This window comes from Danio rerio, chromosome 21 (genome assembly GCF_052040795.2).
Source record: "Danio rerio strain M-AB ecotype USA chromosome 21, GRCz13ab, whole genome shotgun sequence".
Taxonomy (NCBI): domain Eukaryota; kingdom Metazoa; phylum Chordata; class Actinopteri; order Cypriniformes; family Danionidae; genus Danio; species Danio rerio.
The window spans coordinates 13,176,693-13,194,800 of NC_141041.1; the positions used below are offsets into that span (position 1 = coordinate 13,176,693).

Sequence of the window (18,108 nt, forward strand, 5' to 3'; positions counted from 1 at the left end):
TTCAGTTTCTTGTCATTTATACATGTAGGGGGATGTGAGTTTGTATTGTTATAATTTAAATACCTTCTATATATCCGTCCTTCTTTTACAGTTTTAGCTATATTAATAAAAATTGTCATTTAATATACCAATGCTATAGGGTAAATTATTAAAGCGAGTCTCTAAAATTCAGTAAGGCTGCCTTTATTTGATCAAAAATACACCAAATGTGTGATAATTTTCAGCATGAGTATTCCAGTCTTGAGTGTCACACGATCCTTTAAAAAACATTCCTCCATGCTGATTCAGTGCTCAAGAAACTTTTCTTTGTATTTTCTGAAACATTTTCAAGACTCTTCAATGGATTTAAGGTGACATAGAAGAGGATTTATTCATTCATTCATTCATTCATTCATTTTCTTGTCGGCTTAGTCCCTTTATTAATCCGGGGTCGCCACAGCGGAATGAACCGCCAACTTATTCAGCAAGTTTTTTTACGCAGCAGATGCCCTTCTATCCGCAACCTTTCTCTGGGAAACATCCACACACACACACACACACACACACACACACACACACTCTACAGACAATTTAGCTTACCCAATTCACCTGTACCGCATGTCTTTGGACTGTGGGGGAAACCGGAGTACCCGGAGGAAACCCACGTGAACGCAGGCAGAAACGGCAACTGAGCTGAGGATCGAACCAGCGACCTTTTTGCTGTGAGGCGAACATGCTACCCACTGCGCCACTGCGTCGCCACAGAAGAGGATTTATTTGAAAGATATAATATTTTCAAACTAAATATGTGATTTAGACTTTCTTGCTTGACGAAAATAAATCAATAAGTGTGGTTTATTTATAAACTAATTTCGAGAGGATCACGTGCTTATGATCAACACAGCTGGCTCCTCATTAGGTCTGTAATCTGCCCTATTAGATGATTATGGAAGCATTACAAATAACCAGAGTTTTTCAGTACAATTATCTTGGTCTCAAAGCTTCCCCCCCCACCCCTACTTACTCCCTTTTTTACCGATAGGGTGACACGGTGGCCCAGTCACTGTTGCCCCACAGCAGGAACACCGCGGGTCCAACCTCCTGTCAGGCCGGTCGGTGTTTCTGTGCGGAGTTTACACGTTCTCCCCGTGTTCGCGTGGGTTTCCCCCGAGTTCCCCGTTTTCTTCTCACCGTCCAAAATAATAAACCATAGCCAATCGACTAAACCAAATTATCACTCAAGACAACCTTAGTTTACACTTTTTGCACGGCGACAAGCAGGGGAGTTCTCAAACCTACCTGAGCTCGAACTCCCCTCTCGCCCTTCTAACGGGAGGGAGCCCCAGGCTCAAGGATATTATGAGCTCAGGGCTCTCTCCCGGGACAGCATGCCAAACAAGCTTTATTGATTATCAGCTAAGTGTGAACTCTTGAAAAATACTCAAATCGATCAAAAACATTCTCAAATCCCAAATGTTTAAAATGTATGTAGGATGATTTTAGATACTCTTTCCTTGCTTGCTTCATTCATTCATTCATTCATTCATTTTCTTTTGGGCTTAGTTGGACTTTTTTATTTATCAGGGGTCACTACAGCGGAATGAACTGCCAACATATCCAGAATATGTTTTGCACAGCGATGGCCTTCCAGCCGCAACCCAGTACTGGGAAATACCCATAATTCACATTTACTGCATGTCTCTGGACTGTGGGGGAAACCCACACAAACATGAGGAGAATGTGCAAACTCCACACAGAAATGCCAACTGACCCAGCCGGGACTCAAACCAGCGACCTTCTTGCTGTAAGGCGACAGTGTTAACCACTGAGCCACCGTGCCGCCCAGTTATGACATCATAAAAATTGTGTTTAAATTACATTTATAATTACTTTGTCTGAAAAGTAACTGAATTACTCAATTATTAATTTAACTACTTGATTAAAACTGCTTAAAACCCCTAAGACTGAAAAAACTTTCAATTCTTTAAATTTTAATCACATTTTTTTGTTGTTGTTTTTTTAATTAACACTTGTTGATGTTAATCATTATATATATCCAACATTTTAAATGAACGAAGGACACAATTACCAAATACAATTACCTTTAGGGGGCAGCACGGTGGCTCAGTGGTTAGCACTGCCTCCTGGCAGTAAAAAGGTCGCTGGTTTGTGTCCTAGCTAGGCCAGTTGGCATTTCTGTGTGGAGTTTGCATGTTTTCTCTGTGTTCGTGTGGGTTTCTTCCAGGTGCTCCGGTTTCCCCCACAGTCCAAAGACATGCGCTATAAGTGAACTGAATAAACTAAAAAGTGTGAATGTAAGAGTGTATGGGTGTTTCCCAGTGTTGGGTTGCGAATGGAAGGGAATACGCTGCGTAACACATATGCTAGATAAGTTGGCGGTTCATTCCGCTGTGGCGACCCCTGATTAAAAAAGGGAGTAAACCGAATGAAAATTAATTAATGAATGAATGAAATTGGCTGTAGTGTGCGTGTGTGAATGTGTGCATGGGTGTTAAACAGTACTGGGTTGCGGCCAGTGCTTAATTTGTAAATTGCGAGGTCCCAGAACAGATTAGGGTAACAGATACGGCATGTTACCAAAGGAGGAAGAGGTGTCCCGGACGAAAGTGAAGACGGGGGGGCTGGTGTCGTGAACGAAAGTGAAGGGCGAGAGGAGGGGACTGTAGGGTGGTGTCGAGGATGAAAGTGAAGACTGGGTGGGCTGTTGTCATGGATGGAAGTGAAGGGCAGGGGCAATGGGGTGGTGTCACGGAGGACAGTAGAGGGGGTTGGAGTTTTGTGGAAGAAAGCAAAAAACGGCACAAATTAAGCCCTGGTTTTGGCTAGAAGAGCATCAGCTGCAAAAACATATGCTGGAATAGTTGGCGGCTCATTCCACTGTGGTGACCTCTAAAATAGAAAGTTGAAGGAAAATAAATGAATGAACGAATTACCTTTAGCTATTCTGAAAATATATTTGTTAAATTACTCTGCTTATGTGAATTGATTTATACAGAACTGTTGAATTTATGTACAATATTTAAGGCAATTAAGCAAGTAACTGAACCTAAATTACCTACAAATGAAAAGTAATCCCTAATATTATTTTTTTCTGTAGAAAAGTAATTTATTAATGTAACTAATTACTTTGTAACTCATTAATTACAAAACAAAAGATAAAAAAGTCTTATGAATAATTGAAATAATACAGCAGTATAAAAAACTGACTTAGAAATATAAAACTATTGAAATTGTTGGATGTGTCTATAGGAAATGACCACAAAATATGCACACACACATGTATTCTGCTATATATTCTTTTAACATGTTACAGAGCGAATACATCATTTCATTAGCAGCGATTCATGGGAGGTGGACAATGTAGTTCTTTGCACAAATTCTTCTATTAAACTTTGTTTAAAAAAAGTGAAATCAGTGCGAGCAGATGAGTCAACTAAAGCTTATACAAACAATTGACAACTTCAGATATTCCTTCAACATTTTAACAGTAAATGTAAAAATCTATTTTTTTACTTCTGGAACCGGACTGTGCTCTTTTCACATTACATTCATACAGCGCTCCTTCATTCTGTTCATAATAAGTTTGAAAAAGACTAATCACATTGCTAAGGTAACATCAAATACAACCACTTTACTGGGTGGCTCTGCTCTGTATAAAGGCCAGAGCTACAACAATCAGTAACAGCTGCGGCGACCTGATATTTCAGTGTGTTCTTTACAACGCTATTAAATTACCAAATTTGAGCTGTTCGTTATGGAAAAGATCATTCTGTGAACTAGGTGTTTACAGTTTAGCAATCAGTCTCTCACAGAACTCATATTCCTTCACTCCAAGAGCAGGATCTCTGGCGGGAGGTGCTGGCAGAACCAGGGAACAATCACTGTCAAAGTATTTTCCTGTTATTCCTTCATTTTCCTCTGCCACTGCACAGTATATCGGACTGAACGCTCCCTCCTCTGCGGTCTGAGGTGGAAAAAAATTAACATAAAGTCAGTGCATGAGAAACAAGTTCTGTTTCTAAATGAATGTGTTTGTTAGAAGGTGTGTTTCATTCCAATTACAATCAAAAACTCATCTCTTCCACAATCACCTGAACCCCTGTGGAAAAAACCAGGACCCAACCAAAACCAAAACCTTCTTTCCCCTCATCACACCACACAACAATCCTCAAACATTAAGACATTCTGAGTGTGCCTCACACAGATTAGTGGGTTTGAAAAACCACCTGTAGAAAGCAGACGTTCATCTCTGACACTAAGTGACACCAGTTTTTGCACATTTGCACCAGTCAGTTTTTTACTATCACTCCTTGGGCTCTATTTTAACAATCTAGGCGCAGAGTCTAAAGGCATCGCACTTAATCATTAAGAGCATGTTCGAATCCACTTTTGCTATTTTAAGGATGGAAAAATACGTTTTGCGCCCTGGTGCATGGTTTAACAAGGCTGTGCTTATTCTCTTAAGGAGTTATGGGTGTGTTTTGAGCATAACATGCAGACAAATGTAAACGTGTATTTATTAAAACAAATATAAATATGCATATAATAAGTAATAATAATAATAACATTATATAATTGCAAATTTTTTTTATGAGTAAACAAAAAAGTCCCCTGAGGTGAAGAAGGCATGAAGGCAGTGGTTTTATAATTATGTAAAAAAAAAATATATATTATTTTTTGTAATATTTTATTCCTTTATTTTTTATGAATGTAAAGATATTTGTGTATGGTTGTACATCCTGTATGAATATATGACTTTAGACCTGCTTTTTAGCTGGTCAATGGTGCGGTCTATTTCAGTTCCTCAAAATAGCAATATGCCAACAATGCGCCTTTATACACCTCCATTCTGTACCAGCACATTCATGACTCCACGAAGTGGCGCAAATGGATTTGCTATTTAAACAACGTGGCTAAAAACTTAGGGTCTTGTTGGTCTGAAAGTAGCAAATAATCAAGCCAAACATGTCTTGCGCTTTATTGCGGCGGGTGTATGATAGGACCGCATATCTTTAAAAAAATAACATTTATAAAATGCATCATGAAGGGTGCTTTACACAGGTGAGTGGACTTGACAAACCACCTGTAAAAAACACTCTTTCATCTCTCTGATGCTTAACTGATATTTGCATTGGTTTTTACACCTTTGCAAAAGACCACTCTGTATCTCTAAAAAACTGTTTATGAAGTGCATTTATGAAGGGTGCTTCACACAGGTGAGTGGGCTTGACAAACCACCCGTAGTAACACTCTTCTCTCTCTATAAATACCTCACTGCCCCTTACTTTCTCTAGCACTTAATTCTCAGAGCACTATCAGTTCCTTTGTATAATTAGCACTTTTTATGTGTATTGCCTGTTCTTGGTGAATCGCTGAATTCCACTTTGGACAATAGCGTCTTCTTAATGAATAAAAGTTTCCTCGGAGCGATACATTCATTGTCACATAATTAGTATAAAGCAACTTGACAAATATTCATTCATTCATTTTCCTTTGGCTCAGTCCCTGATTATCAGGGATTGCCACCGTGCAACGAACCACCAACTATTCCAGCCGTTTTATGCAGTGGATGCCCTTCCAGCCACAACCCAGTACTGGGAAACACCCATACACTCTCACATTCACACACACACTCATATACTATAGCCAATTTAATCCAATTCACCTATAGCGCATGTCTTTGGACTGTGGGGGAAACCGGAGCACCTGGGGGTAACCCACAAGAACACTGGGACAACATGTAAACTCCACACAGACATGCCAACTGACCTAGCCAGGACTCAAACTAGCGACCTTTTTTGCTGTGAGGCAACAGTGCTAACCACTGGGCCTCATGTCGCCCCAGTATTATTTACATTATTAATTAAATTACGCAATAGTAACTCTCATAGTAACATAAAAATAGGAGTTATTGTTGTAATGTATCACAAAGGATTAGGCTATATTGACGTGTATCTATAGGTGTATCCATCCTTTTTCACCCAGAAATGTGAAAAGGGTCAATAATCAAGTAACAAACGTTGAGAGTTTACCCAATACTACCTTCACGTTTGTTTTCCGTGCAAGTATCTGTGCCATTTCTGCTTCTCAGTCACCGTGTCTCCCTTTCCCAGTCTTTATAAGCACTTATTGTTAAACTAACCTTGTAGATCTATACTTGGAAAATGAACAAATGGAATGTGTGTGATCCTGTTCCAATAAACTAACACTAAAGCATGTCATCCATTAACTATTACCAGACTCTACAGTTCCAGTGCACTAACAGTTCCAGATAACTAGGCAGGAAGCAATCAGATGCTGCATGTTGTTTAGTGTTATCAGATTAAACTCTGACTCACTTTGAAGAAGAAAAAGCCGATCAAGTTGAAGAGCAATCGTAAAATGAAGTTATAGTTCCTCATCACTTCCGTCATAACTACACCCGGATGCAGAGAGTTTGCTGTCACTCCTGAAACACACAAAAACCATGCTTTAATTAAAAACATTGCTCATCTCAACAACATTTAATGCTTTCTTTTCATGAATATCATAACAGTCATTAAAAAACTTGCTGTTTTGAGTTTAAAGGGGTTGTGCAGAGTGTATTTTTAAGGCTTGGTTGAGTTTATTGACCTTATTCTAAAATGCGGAAGTGCGCCTGTTTTCGGGATTGTTTTAGAACTTCAGATTCAGTTTCCTATGGGAGAAATGACTAGGAATAATAAACGGAAGCAAACAGTCAAAATACTTGCTCTACAAACAAATGTTTGCATGACTATACAGAACAAGTAGAATAATATAATAAGAATATATCAGTTTGCAACATCAAACAGCAAAACGAGCAGTTTTAATGTCTAAAAATGAATGGAAGAGAATGTGACCAGAACCCTCGAGCCAAAAAGATTCAAATGGCTGCGCCCACTCGTCAGCGAAGAATAAGGTGAATAAGATGCAAAGCAATGTGTGCTCATGCTTCATTTGTAGAAAATCACGTCATATTTATATATATTATATATTTTATATATATTTTATATCTTATTTTAATTATATACTGCTACTCAGCTAACATGACTACAGCATTATCAAAATAACTATAGTTTTGGCCTATTCTTAGATGTCTATTAGATTTTTACTGACAGCCCAACTTTAGCCTTGTTTTAGACAAGACGACTATGTTTAGATGTCCGTTAGACATCTTTTAAAAACGAAAAATGCTTGCTGGTTAGCTATTTTTACAAACTACACCACGTTCAAATGCTAATGTATACTTCTAACCAGACATTCACGTGGTAGCAACTCAATGCTTTTAGGCATGTAGACATGAAGATCTGCTGAAGTCCAAAATGAGCATCAGAATAGTTAAATAGATTTAAGACTTGGAGTGTGTTGTTGATGCCAGATGAGTTGGCGCATTTTAGAAACTGCTGATACAATGGGTTTTCATCACACAACCATCTCTACTGTTTACACAGAATGGTTTAAAAAAAAAGAAGAAAATCTGAGGGATGGCAGTTGTGTGTGTGAAAATGCCTTCTTGAGAGCAGAACACTGCAAAAACATTACTAAGACCAGGGGTGTCCAAACTCCTGGAGAGCCGGTGTCCTGAAGAGTTTAGCTCCAACCCTAATTAAAACCTGAACCAGGCAATCAAGCTCCTACTAGATATACTAGAAACTTCCCATAGATATATACATTAGATGTCGCCTACCCTGTTGTTGTCTATTGGAAGGAATGCGTCAATAGAGCCACCATTTTGGAACAGGGAAGCGCTCCTTTGAAATGAATGCGGGACCAAGGTACAGTGGCGGACTGTGGCCATCCAAAGCCAGAGATATACACATATGTCTATGATCCTGAGTTTTCCTGGATGTTAATATGCTATTTTTTTTTTTTTTTAATTACGAAAATTATAATTTTGCATCACTTTTTTACATTGATGGATCAGTGATCGGACTGGCATTCCTGACAAAAGGCTTGTGTTTGTTTGTTGGAAAATGTACTATCCACCCTCCCTGTTAAATTTGATCTAATCCGTGTCCTGAAACACACCCCCTCTCTTGCTTTCACTTCTCATACTGACGGAGAGAGCAATTCGTTTGTGAATGAATCCCCGTTATGAAAGACTCCTTCACTAGCAGACAATAATACAAGTTTCAGGCATCTCGTTGTCATATTTCTTTTGCAGTGTTTGCAGATTTTATTCAACAAAACGAGCATAAGCCGAGTGTTTAGTGCGAGTTGGAGCTAATTTGCCTTATGGTGAATGTAGTAAGTGACTGTATTATCATCAATAACGTTACCTGTTTAGCACAAAAGTTCAGAACATACAAAAACGTAAAAAAACTTAATCTCACCTATGAAACGTTCTGCCTTTGTGCTTTGTTTTCTTTGTTTGCTTGTTACTACACCCGTAGACAGCGCTAAAGTCCCGCATCTTCACGTAATAACACTGTGTTGACTAGTGTGGTTGAATGACATTTGTCCTGGGAGCGCTGTACCAATGTGGCGGCGCTATTGACGCATGCTCAGGGTCCCTATGCAATATCTAGTGTATATATATATATGGAAACTTCCTGGCAGGTGTGTTAGAAGCAAGTTGGAGATAAACTCTCCAGGACACCAGCCCTCCAGGACCGAGTTTGGACACCCCTGACTTAGAATGACGACTCTCAGAATTGAGTGTAAACAGCATGATAGAATGGATCCAACCAGCTCTAATGGTTCATGCTGGGGTGTTCTGTCGATTTTTCCTACCTGATCATATTTTCCTACCGCCCCTTCCTAAAGTAGCTTGTTTATGTGATGGAATACCTATCAGAGTGTGCTACCAGTATACATTTGGATGTAGAGTGGAGCTGTAGTATCACCTCAGTCCAACCCAATCCTTAACATTGACCTCAAAACTAGCAATCAGGTTTTTCCAAGACCAATTCTAATTCTAATTTATGATTTTTTTTTCTAGAAACCATAAAATGGTTTATGTGAATAAAATGTGTATTTGCTTTGTCATAGGCTGAATCTGCAGTTTCAGTTTCAGCAATTGCTCTTTAATAATGATTCACACAATAAAGAAACATGCATTATAATAGGTAGTTAGTGATAATTTAAAAGAATTTATCATTTTAAAATAGGAAGTGAAAAAAAGCTGACTTTGTGAAATTAAGAGATTTATGAAGGCAAAAGTTGGTTCAACCTGAAACAAGGTTGTACCCAATAAAGTGGCCCAAGACAAAAGGATACACAAGACATGCCATTCGTATAGTTTTGAATGGGGAAAAGTGTATGGTCAATCTGGCGAATAAAGCCCCGCCTACTAGTACAGGAGCCAATAAGCGATAGACTGATGATTCAGAACTCGGGGGAGGAGCTTTGACAAGACAAGGCTTTCTGCAGATTTTGTGTAATTCGAACATTTAGAAATGAAACTAAAGAGACAGTTGTTGGTTAATTATATTGGTGGTTCAAAATATGAACCGTAATCATGAGCTTAGAAAGCAATCTTGGGGAGTTTGATGTTTCCCCATTGAAATTGAATGCCCGAGCACAGTGGCATGTCAAAGATGGCAACCAAGTGAAATGACTTGCCTTAAAGCAGGGGTTTCCAAACTCGATCCTGGAGGGCCGGTGTCCTTCGGAGTTTAGCTCCAACTTGTTTTCTAGTATATTTAGTAAGAGCTTGATTAGCTGCTTGAGGTGTGTTTGATAAGGGTTGGAGCTAAACTCTCATGGACACCAGCCCTCCAGGACCCAGTTTGGACACCGCTGCTTTGAAGGGATTTTTTTATATCTCTTTTTTAGCTTTATTGAATAGGACAATAGATTAGAGACAGAAAAGTGTAGGGAGCATTGAGAGCGGAACAGGACTCGGGTTTATGTGAGCATCTCAGTTTTAAATGTCAGCGCACTGAACCATTAGGCTATTGGCAATGACCAAATGCAGTTTTAGTTTGCGAACCTGTGCCCTGAAGCCTGCGTGCCAACTCGTTGGTCCAGATGACATTGTGCAGCTTGGTGTGGTTGTACACACGATTCACCCCATGGTTTAGTTTCTCCCCATGGAAATGGGCGAAGTCCACGTCACCTTTCCAGTGCATTGCGGATGCAACATTTACAATGCGAGCCGGGGCGGATTTCTTTAAAAGGTCTGTGCAACAAAGAAAAGAAAAGGTGTCATTTACTGTATGTGAGTTACCTCCAGATGAGTTTGGAACGAAAGGATAAACATTAGGGATGTTGACCTAAAAGCAAACTGGTGAGCAGGAATGGTCCAACATGGTTGGTTGCAAATGTGATTTCCAACCCATCTGCTGTGATCTGTATGGGTAAGCCTGTAGGTAAGAACATATCATGAATTTATGGGAGAAGGAAGGACTTTTCACACTTGAAATAAATAACACTGAGTCATTTTAACTCTAGGTACAGAGAATTAATCATCAGATTTCACATAATGGCTTATAATTTAATGGGTTATTAAATAATTCTGAACATTCACATGCTAAAAATAAATGGTCCCCCACTGTAAACAATGCTGGGTTCCACCAGTTGATTTGTGCTGGGACAACTTGAAAGAATTAAGTTAACTTATTGTTTTTACAAGTGGATCGAACATAAATAAATTAAGTTTCCCCCTAAAACCTTAAGAATTGTGTTGTTTCAGCTCATTTTAAATAAGTATGACCAAAGAACAAATGTCGTTTTTTGAGTGCCTGGTCAATGCTCTTACACTGTAAACCCTGCTGTTGTCATTAATAATATAATGTTAATATAACTTGACATTACTTAAAATACTAAGTTCTAAGTACCAAGTTGGCATCAGAGATTAAACAGGTGTGTTTAACTTACTCATTAGGCAGTAAAAAACGTTTAATTAATATTTTAAGTTCTCTGAACTTAAGATTTTAATGTCCTTAAACAATTCACCATGTCTCTGTTTAAAATGATTGGTTGCTCTTGAAATTTTGCCTTGACAACCACTCTGATTGGTTGATACATTTTATATGACACAAGGTGGTCATTTTGCTTAATGAGATCTAAAAGTTTACGTTCTTCAGATTATTAATCACCTGTTTTAAATGGTAAGTCTCTAAAAGTGAGGGTGACGTAGCTCCGTCCCCCCAGTTGCTGCACCCCTTAAAGCTTATATACTCTGGGTAGCACTGTTGCCTTACAGCAAGAAGGTCACTGGTTTGAGTCCCGGCTGGATCAGTTGACGTTTCTGTGTAAAGTTTGCATGTTCTCCCCTTGTTCGCATTGGTTTCCTCCAGGTGATTTTCCCCACAAGTCTAAAGACATGCACTATAGGTGAACTGGGTATGTTAAATTGTCTGTATGTATGTGTGTATGTCCTGGTCCTCCAGGTTGGGAGTTGAGCGTTCGGCTAATAAACCACCTCGTAAAAATTAGATGTTACGAAACGCCAACATGATGCGGCTAAATATCAACTTTGAAATAAACAGCCTTGTGAGTGAATAAAGAATATAAAAGCTGAAAAATTTGAAGTTTTAGTCTATTAGCCTTTTTATGTCATCTGTACTTAAACATTTAATTTAATTCAATGAAGAGACATTTGGTCAACTCAATTAATTGAGTTGTCAGTTTCCCATCACTCCAAGCGAACTGAGGGAATCACTTTGCTCAAATCATTGGAGTAGTCTCGACTTATGGTTTACAGTGTAGTGGCATATTTGGACCAACATAACAACCTGTTTACCTAATGTTTACATCCTTTCTGTCGGGTTTTCCTAAATACACTACAATAATTGTATGAAAAAATTTATTTACAAAAGAATTATTCGCTTCAATTTCAGGATTTACACATCAAAATTCAACAGGAACTTTTTCACTTTAAATCCTGAAACAATAATGGGTCTTGTTATACATCGAGCATAGAGTAAGAACTAAGTCAGGCAAGACATTGTCAAAAATGTGCATTTGACAGCTTGATTTGAGTGAATAATTAAAACAATTTCAATATTTTTAAAGATCTCCTTCAATAGACGTGTTCGTTTTACGATGGGTTTATGTGCTTTGAGAAACTTCAAATTAAGGGCCACAGCTCAGCATGGAAGAGCTAGGATCAAACTAAAAATGATTTACTGTTTTTGTTGGAAAGAAGAAAGTCATTTACTCCAAGGATGGCTTGAGTGTGAGTAAATAATGTGGTAAATAACTTTTTTTTTTTTTTGCTGAACTATTCCTTTAAGCACAGTGTGAAAAGCCTTTGAAAAAATAGGCAGTTCCACCTGAGGCCCCAGCGTTATTGACCAAGATGTGCAATTCCTTCTCTTCCTTCAATATCTGTGCTGCAAACTTCCGCACAGACTCCATGGAGGAGGTGTCAAGCAGGCGCAGGTGCACATCATGGTTTCCAGTGCTTTCTCTGATTTCTTTCAGCGCTGCAGTTCCACGAGCCTCGCTGCGACAGGCCAGAATCACCCGAGCCCCGCGACGGGCAAAGTCAAGAGCGATGAACTTGCCGATCCCTGCATTAGAGATAAACACAAGAGATCATTGACACAACTGTTGAACAAGAAGAATTTGAGTATGACTAGAATGATTTTGACTTGTGCAACAGAGCAGCACCTGCCAACTTTCTTTTCCCCCCAGGGAAACAAAGCATTGTTTTATTAAAGTAGCAAACATATTTTAGGGACATTTATTTGTATAATCACTGATTTACTACCTTGGGTAAATTGCAGTTAGTGTAGAAACACCGCAGCTAATTTGTGAATGCACGTTGCTATTCGTTTGTGGTTGTTTTGTCTCCTTTTTGTAGTAAAACCATGCTTTATTTTTGTAAAGGTCATTATAAAATAGTCTATTAAACTTCAGTTTAGCTCATGATATTTCATGCTTCATTTCATTTTAAATCTCAATGGGATATTTGAATCTCTTTTAAGAGACTAATTCAATATCTTGATTTATTTACAAACACAACAAGAAAATTGTGTGTTTTCAAAACACCCTTTGTCAAGTTTCAGACCAACAAGTCAAGAAATTTTAATAAGAACTCTTTGCACATTATCATTGTATCCAATACTAATCCACTAATTTGGACTCGAATAATATATTTCTATATTATATAGACTCACCGGCCTCTTTATTAAGTACACCTTACCAATACCGGCATCAACAAGACAATTTCGCCCACAGAACTGCCGCTCACTGGATATTTTCTCTTTTTCGGACCATTCTCTGTAAACCTTTGAGATGGTTGTGCGTGAAAATCCCAGTAGATCAGCAATTTCTGTCACCAACAACCATGCCACATTCAAAGTCACTTCCCACATGGAAATAACCTATATGAGAATATATGCGCATATATGAAACCTATATGCAGTCTACATGCACATATGTGATAATGTTGAATATACATGACACACATAGGCAAAACTAAGGTGCATATATGTGCATATACAGGCCATTTAGGTCTTTTGTATTGCTTCTTTAAATCCACATATAGGACATGTGTACAAGATGTCTTGTCTCCTATAGCTCATATCTCACTTTGGCAACTGCCTAGCTCATATTTTCTAATATCAATGCAATAACTAAGAACTAAAAAAAAAAAAAAAAACGTATGTATGTGCGAACACTTGAAATTAGTATCACATGTAATTGGCATGTTATGGAATTTAACTATGGCAAATAAGTGAGAGGAGATGGAAAGCCATGATGTCTTCATGTTTTCCTGAAAGTTACAAGGTCAATTCTTTGTTGTATAAAGATAGTGGAAAAGAAGGAAATGTATAACAAAATAGTTTGTAGTTTTTTTTATTTTGTCCATATAGTGTATATTTTAAGACATATATGGATATATGTACATATTGGAAAACGGTCAATTTTATTTATGTCACATATTTAAAAAAAAACTTTTATCAAAACCTATATTAAAACATAGGCTATGTTTAAATAGATTATTTCCGTGTTTTGTAAATCACATTTTTGCCCATTCTGATACTCAGTTTGAACTACAGCAGATCCTCTTGACCATGTCTACTTGACTAAAGGCATTGAGTTATGTGAATGACTGTAGTTGTACCTAATAAAGTGACCGGTACGTGTATATACACGTTTATAATTATCTATTATAAGTATATTAATAGATAATACAGGAAATAGAATGGGTAATTAACATTAATTCATTCAGTAAATAACATTTAACATTCAGCACCTGAGCAATAACCTTTTCCTTTTTTCACCAGCACACTAAATAACTCCAGACACACATTAAAAATGAGAAACATGTGGGGCAAATATTGGCTCCAGCTTTAACTGAAAATAGACATGACAAATTACTATAAAACACGTGTTTGTCGTCACATTTCTTTTAACAAAACGGGCATTTATCTTCCAGGTAATTGTGCGCTCATCAAGATGTTATTGTATTTACTAAAAACAAGCAATGACAAGATGTCACCTTTATAAATGTTGAGTAATGGAAATAAAGTTGATAATTGCTTGTTTATGTTAACTCGCAGCACATTAACAAACGTTAACAGACATGAATTTGGATTTAAATAATACAATAGCGCTTAACCAACGCCGTACAAGTATTGTTTATATTAGGCTAGTTATGTTAGTAAATACTACATAGCATTCATAAACTAATTAAACCATATTCTAAAGTGTATCCGATAGTACAAATAACACAAATTAATGCTTAAAATAGTGAAAGTGATAGGCTATTCTCACCTGTGTTTGCTCCAGTCACAATCGCAGTTTTCCCTTTTAACCTCACGAGACAAGCGCGCGGGTTCCACAATGACTTGCGTTGCGCGCGCACGACTAGAGCCAATATCACCGATGAAACCATCCATAACGGATGGGAATATAAGTCACTCCACTCCCAGTTCATTTAACGAGCCGATGTGCCTCCGTCAAAATCCTCGGTTTACTTTTAGGCTAAGCGATTTGCCGACCGTAGACCGAGTGGCCACTGCGCTCTTTGCGCTCTCACCTGGCAAAGGCTGTAAATACACTGACTGAAGTACTCCAAGGCTACTCCCATCATCCACTCAGCAGTAAACAAATGCTGTCTCTGGGTGAAATATACACCTATACTCCAGAGATTCCTTCTTTCCTTTCTCTTCTTTCTCTTTTTAGTGGTATTCTAACGCCAAAACCTTCTCTTTCTGAATACATTCATATCTTCAAATGTGCTGGTGGGCAAATGCCATGGGCGTTGATAGGTGGGACAGCGCCAGTGGTGAAAACATTACTGATAAATCCTGCTTCTGGCTAAGTGCTCGCATACCTGATTCATACGCATAACACAATTGCCTTAAAGGTATAGCGCACCCCAAACTGATAATTATGTCTTCAATTAGTCACCCTTCACTTGTCACAAGCCTGTTTGAGGTTTTTTCCTTTCTTCTGTTGAACACAAGCAGATGTTTATAAGAAAAATAAAAACCAATACTTGTTTGTTTTTCCTACTATGGTTGTCAGTGTTGGGGAAAGTTAAACAGGTAGCAAAGAATTCAGATTTGCAGAATTCAGAAAGCAGAATTGGCTCAGATTTGTCATAAAGCTGGCACAGCAGGCATTTGTCCGGCACTGGCATACAGCATGTAGGCCAAACATGGGTTTGGCAGAGGTGGCACCGTCTTTAAGGCGGCACATAAGACTTGGGCCAGACCAAATGTAATATTTGGCCCAGATGGTAAAAATATACATGTGGGCCTGTTACGTTTCACGTATGTTTTGTGGTATTTTGTTGTTTGTTTTCTGTTTTGCGTTCTCTTATCTCTCTCTTGTTGTGGATCCTGTCCCGTTTCAGGTGTGCAACCATTGGTCGAGTGAGCTGTCAATCACCTTCGTCACTTAATCGGCGCGCCAATAAGGATTGGGTCCGCGAAGTATAAAAGCCGTGAGCTTGCGCTGTTTTGGAGGAGCGCTTAGCTCACAGCCAGCCTCCTCACTTGTGTCGGCCGGCCTGTTCACTTCGAAGTTTGACCAGAAGAATAATGGTCATGCCCAACAGAGCCTGCTTTCTCTCAAGGTTTTTTTTGCCTTCATGTTATCAATTGGTGATGTTTTTGTTCCTCGCAACTGTCACCACCTTGCTTGGATCGAGACCAATGACTGTAAAAAATATGGACGACGCGACAGCCCTTTTTCCCATTGAACGCCTTGAGGGCAAAACGCCTGCTTGACGGGCACAAACTGTCGCAAAAGACTGCTGAAATTGGAGCCAGACATGCGCAGAAGGACTGTCTGATGGAGCCAGAGGAGGAGCCGCGAAAATGAGCAGAGTCGAGCTTCCAATCAAACGCTTTATGTAAAATCAACTACGCCCCCCGAACTTCTCAGCATGCGTTTGCTGTCATATCAACACAAATGGATGTAATAACGTTAACAAATATGAGGGTTTTATATATTCAATCGCGCCAGCTCCGGGCCGCAGCGCACAACTTACTCGCGGCGTCGCGGACTGATTCCGGCTCGCATGCGGCAGCGCCTGCTCGCTCGGCCGCCGCATCTGGCTCGATTGACTCGGACTGGAATCGGGCAGTGAGTCCAGGCATCCGGAGTAGGTCCAGCAGAGGTAACATTAGTCAGTCTGAGCTCTAAGAGATAAGTCTCCGGCAGGCGAGAATCTAGCCGGAACTGTGTTTTGCTATCTGGGTGGTTAGGCGTGTATCAGCAAACTAATAAAGCCCGAAAAAAGCCCTGAACTTAGCGAATAAACAGTGTTCCACCAGGATCATGTATGTCAGAAACTATAGTTTACTGCTGAACTCATTTTGTCATGGTAAAATAACACAGAAATCGAATAATAACATTTCAGTCTACTTCAGTCTCCTGCCGAAGCTCAGACGCCGCGCTTTGAGAAACTGTCAATCACAGCTTTCAATCACGATGACACGCCCAGCATTAAATTACTGCTAAAAACAAACTGTTTACAAAAATGAAGATCTGCACCTATTTCAGCACAATAACCAGTGCCTTAATCGACCAGAACTATCTTTCGGGACATTTTATTGCAAGTGTAATATTTTTTTTTATTTGGGCTCAAGTCTCCTTCATTAACACGGAGGAGGCGGGCTTTATGACTTGTACTGCAGCCAGCCCCCAGGGGGCGATCTAACGGCCGAAACCTTCACTCAAACGTAGGCTTGCGGCACACTTGATCGAGACTTGTGGAGCTGCGCTTCGTGAAACTTAAACCACACTGAACTGAACTTAACTCTGAAATCTGGACTTTATTAGAACTATGTTAAACTGCTTTGACACAATCTACATTGTAAAAGCTTTATATAAATAAACATGAATTGAATTTATTGTAACTATAATTTGAATTCAGCAATTTATTTCTTCAAAGCTAATTAATTAAACTAAAAAGTAACTTACATTACATAAAAAAATAACTCCGATATTATTACTTATTGTTTTAAAGTAATGCCTTACTTCACTTGTTACTCGCGTAACTTGTAATGCGTTATCCCAACAGTGGTATTCAGAGGTTACAGTTTTCCAGCTTTCTTCAAAATGTCTTCTCTTAGGTTGAGAGTGAGAGGGAGAGAGATATTAAATTTTAATTTTTAGGTGACCTGGTACCTTGCTACTCAACAGTTCTGAGTTTCTATCATATATTTAGCTTCATAACCCACCATAAAATTTCTTTAGTAGAAAGGTTTGACCTGTCTTTTGGTCTTTTCAGACTCCTTTATATGAAGCCACGCCATAGAGATGTTAAGATGTGACAGCCAAGACATTTTCATATGCTATTAACTTACAACAAAACCAGAATTACAGGCTTTAAATCCTTTCCCATTAACTATATTACATATATTTTATGTTTTAAGAGTTCACACTTATCTGATGATTGATTATAAAGCTTTTTTAGTATGCTGTCCCAGGAGAGAGCCTTGAGCTCATAAGATCCTCGAGTCTGGGGCTCCCTCCAGTTTGCAAGGTGAGAGGGGAGTTTGAGCTCAGGTAGATCTCGAGAACTCCCCTGCTGTAGTAGCTAATAAACAGATAGTGATTGCTTTTTAAGAGATAACTACTTACTAGGAGCATGTCTATGGTGGTGATTTGGATTAGTCAATTAACTTAAGTATGTTTTTAGACAGTGGGAGGAAACCAGGGAACCGAAGGGAAACCCACGTGAACATGGGGAGA

At 38.9% G+C, this 18,108-nt stretch overlaps 1 protein-coding gene across 1 annotated transcript; it reads right to left on the reverse strand.

The window, feature by feature from the left end:
* Nucleotides 1–3,280: 3,280 nt before the first annotated feature.
* On the reverse strand, nt 3,281–14,938 carry zgc:64106. Its single transcript, NM_200377.2, has 6 exons — nt 14,674–14,938; nt 12,222–12,461; nt 10,218–10,307; nt 9,935–10,123; nt 6,339–6,448; nt 3,281–3,964 (listed from the first exon to the last, which is right to left on the reverse strand). Exons 1-6 carry the CDS (start codon nt 14,834–14,836, stop codon nt 3,785–3,787), a joined length of 972 nt encoding a protein of 323 aa, NP_956671.2. The 5' UTR covers nt 14,837–14,938; the 3' UTR covers nt 3,281–3,784.
* Between the last annotated feature and the right edge of the window lie 3,170 nt (nt 14,939–18,108).

Excerpts from the sequence above, each read along its gene's own strand:
- zgc:64106 (NM_200377.2), bottom strand. The coding sequence starts at position 14,836 with ATGAACTGGGAGTGGAGTGACTTATATTCCCATCCGTTATGGATGGTT. Across the intron at positions 12,462-14,673 it reads TGTGACTGGAGCAAACACAG|GGATCGGCAAGTTCATCGCT; the intron begins GTGAGAATAGCC and ends TCTCTAATGCAG. Across the intron at positions 6,449-9,934 it reads ACGCAGGCTTCAGGGCACAG|GAGTGACAGCAAACTCTCTG; the intron begins GTTCGCAAACTA and ends TGTGTGTTTCAG.